Consider the following 10,003-nt stretch of genomic DNA (forward strand, 5'->3'; position numbering starts at 1 on the left):
TTATATTTAAATGTTCATTTTCTATTTTATCTAGTGATTGAGAGTAACGAAGTTTCTATTCTCTGTATGTCCTGTACATGTGGCAGAATTGACAATAAAGTTGACTTTGACTTTGAGCTATGAGGTAATTCAAGAAAGAAAGAACGCCTTTATTTCAACATGTATGTCTTTGTTTGACTTTTTATTTTATTTTTTGTTTTTTCGAAGTACAGCCAAACTCATAATCTCAGTAGACCTAAATATAGACCTAAGAATACAAAAAGCCTTACTTTGAAAGTATAAACGGAAGCCTGACGTTCCTGTTGGGTCTGACTAGTCACTGGTATATTGACCTAGTTTCAGCAAACAGCAGTCTCAGGTTGGCTTTTGAATTAGCGGCGCGCGAGGAGCCGGTGTGGGAGCGCCGACGAGCGCACAGCCTCTCGTGCCCAGAGACGCGCGCAGCACAATGCTGGAAACCAAGTTTCCATCCGCGAAATGAATCTCCCTAACGAAACCAGAGCCGGGAGAAGTACAGAACATTACATTTTCGCACTTGGCACCTACAAACTTCTCGCTTTTACCATTGGGACTATCGGAGTATTCGGCTTTTGCAATAACGTCTTTGTCATAATACTCTACTGTAGGTTCAAAAGACTCCGGACGCCTACCAATTTGCTGCTGGTCAACATAAGTTTGAGTGATTTTCTAGTTTCTGTCATCGGAATAAACTTTACCTTCGCTTCGTGCGTTAAAGGCGGATGGATTTGGAGCCAGTCGACGTGCATCTGGGACGGCTTCAGCAACAGCTTATTTGGTGAGAGGAGAAAAAAATAAAGTAATTTAATCGTTTATGCTAGCATGTGTTAACATTTAATAATAGTTTTTATTAAAATAATTTACAAATATAATTCTTTAACCCTGTTACATTTTTGTGTGTCTCGCACTATATGCAAGGAAATAGCGGCTCAGTGTAAATAGGCAGAAGGCGGAGAGAAGCTCATTAATAACAAAGAATGCACTACGAAGGCATGAAGGACGTTATCAGTAACATAAATCTAAATATAATTGGGGGGTTTTTTTTTTTTTTCAAATGACACATTATCTACGAGTTCTTGTGAAAATTTCCTCTCTTCAATTGTATTAAAATACAGAGTAATATCTAGCTGCTATGCTGAGCTTTATATTGTGTATTTTTTTCTTCCTGTATTTATACTTGCATCATACAGTGTGGAATCTTTTGACACCTCCCTGCGCCTGCCCTTCTATGTTAGCAAAAGTGTCCATTTATTTCCAGCATAAGTCTATTCATCTGGGAAGTGTGAATAAACATTGAGGGTCATTGTCTGGGTCCCACCAGCGTAGGAATTAGAGCTCAGAAGGACTCATGTGTGGTAATGAGCTCATTAGTGATAGCCTCCAAGTCTTCTTCTTTTATTTTTTTTTTCTCCCGCTTCAGCAAATGAAACCCAGCGAACCAGCTGGACTTCTGTCATCCTGCTGTCCTTTAAGTGACATTGTCTTCTTTCCACATATTCCAAAGGGCACACTTGCCCGCCTGTGTCCGGTGTGCAGCACTGCAGCAGTGGTTGTGGCTTGCAATGTACATGTCACAGGAGAATTCAGAACCAAAAGGCATACAAAGATAGTGTTGATATAACAGTTTATATAAGATGAAGTCTTTCGTGAATAAAGTGGCATTGAAGAGAGAAGATGCTGCGTTCTGTCTCTTTGGCCCTTAGATAACCTCCCGGGGAAAGGATTCTGTGTGATATTTGATATGTGAAAAACTCAAGGTCATACAGGTTGTCATGGCTTGAGTGGGTGTGAGCACTGCAAATCCAGAGAACCTGCTTACACTGAGCATACTGTTACAATTGAGGTATATAAAGATAACCCCCTTGGCTTGACAGTACGTGTGCCCTCCAATAATCCATGCACAAATAAGATGTCTTCTTTGCACATTACTTTAAGTGTGACTCAGTAACTGACACACAAAGGGCCACAGGAGCTGCAGCAGTAAGCCCTGGCTGTTCTGTCCAAGCACATCCTTCCTTCAGCTGGTTTGCTGTGGCTCAAACTTAGCGCATACTATATAACGTCTCCCTTTGTAATCTGTGCATCCACCTATTGATGCTGTATCTGTCTCATTCGTATGTAACAAAAGAATAATAAACCTATCTGAGCTTACATAACTGGCTATACATGTATATAGGTTAGGGGAGGGTGTATGATGAAGTTTGAATAAAAATATTTTCCCTGGCATATTGACCTAATTTCAGCAAAGTTATCGTAGATGCTATACCAGGGCTTTAAGGCTACGTTCACACTGCAGGTGTTAATGCTCAATTCCGATTTTTTGATCAAATCCGATTTTTGTGTCTGCTTGTTCACACTACAAATAAAATGCGACAGCAAACGCGCTCTAGTGTGAACGCTCAAAGCGGCCCGCATGCGCAAAAGAAGACGTCACACACAACACGCTCTGTACACCCAGAGCAAACCATATTGTTTGACTGATGGGCCTTAATATAAAGACTTCGGACTTTAGAATTAAACTAATCAGATTATACAGTACATAAAATATACGTGAAAGTAAAATGTTCACGTTTCCCCAATGTTGTCTTCCCAACAGTTTCACTAACATCTACACTTATTGGCCAGGAAGCGTTCGCGATGTCTTCTCCAGAACTGATAATTGGCGTCTGTCTTGTGTCAGTGACGTAAAAGACGGATTTAATGCGACATGACCGTTCAAACAGCAGTCGCTTTCTAAAACATCGGATATGTATCGGAATCAGTACCACATACGAAAGTGACCCAGATCGGATTTGAAAATATCGAATTTGTGCCGTTCACACTGTCATACCATGATCGGATATGGGTCGCATAGGGTCCAAAAAATCGGATTTGATGCGCTTTCGCCTGCAGTGTGAACGTAGCCTTTGAGGTGCTCTTAAGATTGCATGCTTATAAGTAAAATGATGCACAGGAGGAACAAAAGAGCGACAGCTATGCACACAAGACACTTCAGTACGTGTGGTAAAAGCAGGCTGTGTAATGCAGATGCGGGTCCTAAAGGTGTGTGTGCGTAGGAGTCAAGAGCCTCTTTCTGTGCATCTTCACAGGGTTTTGCACCAAAATGATTGAATGTGATGTCCAGACACAAGATGTTCAGATTTGTGTTTACACTGAGTGCGATGTACACTCAACCCAGACACGCTGAGTAGCCACTGACCCAAATCCTGCAGTGCGCGGTCTGCATTACTCAGCGTGGTTGTCTCTCTCCCTTTGCTGCCAGGCATCGTTTCCATCATGACTCTGGCGGCCCTGGCTTATGAGCGCTATATCCGGGTGGTCCATGCACAGGTGGTGGACTTCCCCTGGGCATGGCGAGCCATCGCCCACATCTGGCTCTACTCCCTGGCCTGGACAGGTGCTCCCCTGCTCGGGTGGAACCGCTACACTCTAGAGATCCACAGGCTGGGCTGCTCTCTGGACTGGACCTCGAAGGACCCAAACGATGCCTCATTCATCCTCTTATTCCTCTTGGCATGTTTCTTTGTGCCTGTTGGTGTCATGATCTACTGCTATGGGAACATCCTGTATACAGTGCAAAGGGTAAGGAATAAAAAGGATTGTTTGGGGTTTTTTTATTGCTTGCTTCTCTTAGAAACAATAAGATTAATAAACTGAATGAACAACATGGGATTGTAAATGAAGGCTAGCCTATCAAAACATTAACCACGACGGTCAAAACTTATGGTACACATCCCCACAAAAATACATCTCTATTCAAATATTAACCCCCATTTCAGATGCTTATCGATTTATTGATGTAGAGTTTTGTACGTTGTTATTTCTCACTTCCAGAATAGTAGACTTCAGTTGTTTTAAGATTTTGCACAAAACACATTTTTAGTTTTGGGTCATACTCCTGAAACATCTTTTTTGTGCTGTAACTTGAATTTTCACTGCTGTTTTCTTCCCTTGTCTTATAACTGACAGCTCAACTGTGCAAGCATGTACAATAAAAGTGAGACATCAGAGAACAATACAAAAACAAAACTCCAGCTCTTATACCCGACAACAAATTCCAGTGTGTAAACACACTCCAGCTGCTTTGAGTGCTAACACCTCAGTTCATGTAACACTTGAAGTGTCGCTGTCTTTCAGCTTACACATGAATTAGCACTGATGTGTCGCAGGACTTCCACTTCAGCTGACTTTGAGGTCAGTTCATCACATGCAGCGAAAGAACATTTCAGCGTTTTATACCAACTTACAAAGGATATTTCAGTGTCATCACTTGATCTCCAAATTGACGAATCAATTGTTTAAAAGAAGAGAAAAAAGTGGAACTAAAAAGAAAAAGCTAGAGGAACAACAGCTTACCTAAGCAGAAACCGCTTAAGTTAACTGGCAACAGGTAAAAAACATGACTGGGTATAAAAACACCATCTTAGGCTATGTCCACACTAGCCCGGATAGATTTGAAAACTGCATTTTCGTCTGAAAACGCTCCGCGTCCAACTATCGTTTTCAGTCGTTTTCACAGAGTTGTGCGTCCAGATTGAAACGGACGAAAACGCTTATGCTCCAGTACTGCGCATGCATGAAACGCAAGACGATTCGACCTGACTGATTTCTGTCTGCCGCTTATTTACTTTCCGGCTCTTTGAAACGTCGCGGCAAAATGTCGAGGAAAAGCGCCGAGTTTTTTAAATGGACTAACAATGAGGTGGAGTTGTTGCTGCGAGTAACACAAAAGTACAAAGTTGCAAAAGCGAATGAGAATTAAAAAATCTGAAGAAAAGCTATCTGAAGCATGTACAGACTGATATTAATCTTTAATAGGGCTGTCAAAATTGAGAGCAAACAAAACAACTGCTGTATAATGGCCCTCCGCTATCTTTGTTTAATTGGTCACATGACTAAAATGTGGCATCGTTTTCAAAAAGGCTCCGGGTTCGTTGTCCACACTGCAACGTGAAAACGGCGTTTTCAAATGCATCTGCTTTGGAGAGCGTTTTCAAAACACTGTGTTTTCCTTGACCGAAAACACCGTCCCGGTGTGGACGGAAGGCCAAAACAGAGAGAAAAAGATGCATTTTCATTTGAAAACGTTGAAATGTTCTGTCATGTAAATTGTTACATGGGCTCAGGAACAGTTCCAGAAATCATTATCTGTGAACATTTCACCATGCTATCCTCAAGTGCAGATTAAAGCTCTGTCATGCAAAGAAGAAGCCATATGTGAACATGATCCAGAAATGCTGCTGTTTATTCTGCCCTAAATTTAATTTCAAATAGACTAAGGCAAAATGGAAAATTGTTCCGTGGTCAAGCAACCTTAAAATCTGACATTATTTTTGGAAAACATGGAAACTGTTTTCAAAAAAGCATAAAGAGGGGAGCGTCCCTCAGTGCTTAGTTTAAAAGCCTGCCTCTGGTGTTATGGGGGTACATTAGGGAGTATTGAATTAGGAGCTTGCAGATCTGGAAACACACCACGAATGCTGTATCTACAGGTTTCAGAGCAACACCCAGATTACATCTTTTTCAGAGAAGGCCTTGCTTATTTTAGAAAGACAATGCCAAAACACATACTGCAGATATTACAACAGCATAGCTTTGTAGTAGAAGATACTGAACTGAACTCTGCAGACTTTACACCAATAGAACGAATGATACGCCAAACATATTCAATCAGTATCAGCTTCTATAGCAGCTGATAAATAAAAAAAAGTAATAAAGACAGGGGAAAACCATGTTATGAGTCTTGGCATTGCATTGTTTGTCTACCAGAGAGCACTCTGCGACTTCACTGTTGGAAACATAACCAATATTAGGGAAATCTGTTTATGTACTTACTTTGTAAGTATTGGCTGATATATTGGAATATCACTAAATATTTGTGTAGTTTCAGCTGAGGGGTTGCATTGAGTGAAATCTAATTTAAAAGACATCTGACAATTTAAAATTTTTAGTTTGTTTAAAACAGAACATCAGTCATGTGGCTCCACCTCACAGTCCATCACACTTCACAGGTTATTGTAATGTGTGGAATGGATTGTAGATTGACACTTTGCCATGGTATAAGCTCACTGGGCCTTTAGTCGAATGCTCTAAAAATGGTCGGCATTTACAAACTGATTGGCGAATGGAACAGGAAGTCTTAGTCAAGAAGCCACAACAAACAAGTCGTCACTTCCAGACGCTAAGTAAGCATACTAGTCAATAGCTTCTCAAATTGTTAGTAACTCAGTTACTGTTGCAAAAGTTTTTTGTTTTTTTATCTCTTTGCATGATTATTTTATACTTTTAGCCAGAGATTGAAAATGCAGACTCTGCGACATTCATTTCACACCCTTTTCATTAACGGCTGTTTTATCATTACATTCCTCTGTGCCTTTGGGACCTGTCCTGTATGCTAGAACTCATCCAGAAAACTCACTATTGTGCTTCTTAGAAGCATTGCCTTAAATTCTTGTGGCAAAGGACAAGTGACATGAGTTCAGTTTATTTTAATAATGTCACGAAAAAATACTTTGTCTGTGAAGGAATCTGCAGTCATCATTCAAGAGATGACTGCTGAAGTGACACAGCACATTTTGTAATGAAACATGTAAATGAGAAAGGGACTAACTGATTTCCAAGCCTTCCTGCATCAGTTTCCTTTCTTAAATATGCACAATCATGCAGGAAGTGTGAGCTGCTGCGTTCTTGGAGCACCTCAGAGGCCTGGTTGGATTTGTCACATGTCACAGTATTTTGGGAACATCTTCAAAGAGGAATAACTCAGTACCCTGCAGACTATTTCTGGTTTGATACGAGAGCAGCTGGTCGGCTTTGCTACAGAAAGAAAATCTTATTATAGATATGTGAAGGCCTGGAGAAACAATAGAATTTAAGCTTGCAAAAGGTTGTGGATTAATAAGAAAAAGAGCATAAAGAGCACAAATTGTAAAGTCATAAGTATTGTATTCACGTCTACGTTCAGCTGCTGTGTTCTTTTTTGAGCGAGTCTAGAGAATAGCTATATTGTTTATCATCACATCTCTTTAGCTGAAGGGTAGGTTTGATCTGCAGTGTCGTGAACCCAGCCTGTTACCAAGGCATTATCATGTTTTCACAACTTTTACGATGTTACCAACATCTTAAGATACAACTCTCAAGAGGAGAAGAGAGATAAAACTGGAAATTAATGTAATCTATCTTATTGTAACCAGTAAACTAGCCTGACAGCTGTAGAGCTTTGGTGGGTTTAAATATAAAAAGAAATAAAACAAATAGAGAGAACTCCCAATGAAAATGAAAACTAACTTTCTGTTTTTTAACTATCCTTCCATCCATCCATGTGGCTGCTAAACCAATAAATTTACCACAAGAGACACAGAACCGGGATGTTCACTCCAAATAACAGCCGTCCTGACACAGAGCTTAAATTGATTTAATCTGAGTCGAGAGCTGGACTCGACAGCTGTCCAATCACCATCTTAGTGATGGCAGCCAGGAGAGAGAGTGTGTCATGTCTTAGAATCAGAGGCCAATCATAACATGGGGAGCACACACTGTGCTTGCACAAAAGCTAGTGGTTAAACTATAAAGTCACAAGTTAAAGTTGTACAATGATTAACAGGCAAAGAGCTCAAAATGACTACACATTTATTGATTTCTACTTAAATGCTGCCCAAACAGTAAATTACACTAAATATTTCAGTGCAGGGAAACTGGATTGAATGTGCACAGAATCGCAGTGTTAGAAAGAAAGACATTGCAAAGGTTTGATTCTGAGACGAGAATGAAATCCACATTGTCCACGTGCTCTGTGTCTGTCTAAAGGCAGTTGAAGATACTTCTTGGATAGCAAAATAACATCTTACCAATATTTGTTTCCCGAAGAATGTTAACTCCTGCAGATTAATTTGTTCTGGTATATGTTTTGACGTTGACTATATGGATGTACACAAGCAGTTCCTGCAAAGTTAGCAGGAGGGGAGGTTTGTTGTACAAATCCTACCAGCAAGAGGGTTAGGTTCACAAAGTCTGTTGCCATGGTAACTGACCGTCTCTTTGACTAAGCCTGCTTCCTGGAACAGGCCCCAAGATGAAACACAGGCAAAAGCCCTTAGGATGATAAAAAATAAAGCAAAGGAAAACGGAATAAAAACCACTGAAATGTGACTATGGAAGTAGAAGAGCTGCTGAGGGAACAAGACAGACAGGGGAGAATGGGGAGATCAATAATATAGCACAGGTTGATATATATCCCAGAGTTGAGAAATTACTTTGGTGTAGCAGGTAGAAATTAGGATTAATCCCCCCCCAAATAACATAAAATTGTCTTAGATAAGTAGAATAAACTAATGAGGCTAAGCAAAAAAACAAAATCAAAGACTGTGACATAAATTTACTTTATGACAAAGTGTCACTGTAACTTGTTTGCTTGATAAAGAAATATCCCATCATGTCAGCATCCTGCTCTGTCCTGTTTCTTATAGCTGCGCTCTCTCCAAGACCTCCAAACGGTTCAAATCATCAAGATTTTGCGTTATGAGAAGAAAGTCGCCGTGATGTTTCTCCTGATGATAACCTGCTTCCTGGTTTGTTGGACACCCTACGCTGTCGTCTCCATGATGGAGGCCTTCGGCAGGAAGAGCATGGTCTCGCCCACTCTGGCCATCATCCCATCATTCTTTGCCAAGTCGAGCACGGCGTACAACCCCCTCATTTACGTCTTTATGAGCAGAAAGGTTTGTAATCAAATTATTTTTCTTTTCTTTTTTTTAATGTTTGGGGTGAGGCTACCTCTCCAGCACCAATCTCTTTGTGTTGCTGCTCGAAAATCAGCCCAGGTTAGGCTTCTGTCTAGAATACATGATATATTTCACTTGAGAGTTCTGAATAGCCGCTTGCTGTGTAGTTTGTCATCCCTCCCCCGGAGTAACCACAGCTGACCCATAATTAAATATGGACAAACACAACAAATCAATAGCATCTCAATGTGAGGGGACGGTTTCGTCTCCTCTTGTGTAACTGCAGCTTTAAGTAGCAAATTGCAGGAATATCTTCCCACAAAATGTCACTATTTTAAAAATATTTTTCCATTCCTTAATATGGTGAGCATAAAAATTTATTTTATTTTGTATGTCAGAGTGAAATGGTCTGGACCACTAGTCTTGGTTTGCTGGCTAGAGGCTGATCTCTTGTGTGTTTGACATACTAATGAGTGAAGAAAGGAGGCTGTTGTTAAATACCAGCCTTTGCTTCTGTTTCTCTTCCACAGTTCCGCCGCTGTTTGCTGCAGCTGCTCTGCTCTCGGATCTCTTGGCTGCAGCGCAACCTCAAAGAGCGCCCCCTGGCTCCGACCGAGCGTCCCATCCGACCGATCGTTGTGTCCAGTATGTGCAGCAGCACCAAGGCGCGACCCAAGAAGAGGGTGACCTTCAATTCCTCCTCAATCGTCTTCATCATCACCAGCGATGACTTCCAGCACCTGGATGTGACCTCCAAGGCTGGAAACTCCACGCAGTTTAATGTTATCCAAGTGAGGCCACTGTGAGCCAAAAACACCGGACTTCTCACCCCACCACTCCGTATGCCTTAGGACCTAACATGCAACTCCAAGCCAAAACAATCCTGTCTGACCTCCCTGGCTGTTTCTGTGTCCACACGTGGTAACAGCCTGGTTACAGCTTCATGTATAAACCCAACTGTAAGCCCAAGTTCTCAAATAAACCAGTTTGAGTAGTATGAAAGTTTGACATCCTCATCTAACATCGGCTGTTGTGATATAAGTAACTTAATGTAGTAGTGGTGGTATTTTTCTCACACGCATTTGTCAGATATGCCATACAGTATATGTGACAGCTGTAGGACTTTGTTGAGTATATGAAAGGCAGTTGAGGACCTGAGTTTGGCTTAACATGTGGTAGCATTTTCATTTTTTGGTTGGTACCCAACTGTGTATAATGGAATACAAGCCTTAGATTCTTAGCCATAACCCATAATGCACAAACTG

General features: G+C 41.0%; 1 protein-coding gene across 1 annotated transcript; it reads left to right on the forward strand.

Annotated features, from left to right (window-relative positions):
• Window positions 1-354: 354 nt before the first annotated feature.
• opn3 (opsin 3) lies at window positions 355-10,000 on the forward strand. The gene is made up of 4 exons (XM_085428786.1): window positions 355-796; window positions 3,281-3,600; window positions 8,484-8,735; window positions 9,269-10,000. Exons 1-4 carry the CDS (start codon window positions 478-480, stop codon window positions 9,542-9,544), a joined length of 1,167 nt encoding a protein of 388 aa, XP_085284912.1. The 5' UTR covers window positions 355-477; the 3' UTR covers window positions 9,545-10,000.
• Window positions 10,001-10,003: the final 3 nt, after the last annotated feature.

This window comes from Rhamphochromis longiceps, linkage group LG13 (genome assembly GCF_057381845.1).
Source record: "Rhamphochromis longiceps isolate RC_006_pf linkage group LG13, R_longiceps_female_GT1.1, whole genome shotgun sequence".
Lineage (NCBI taxonomy): Eukaryota > Metazoa > Chordata > Actinopteri > Cichliformes > Cichlidae > Rhamphochromis > Rhamphochromis longiceps.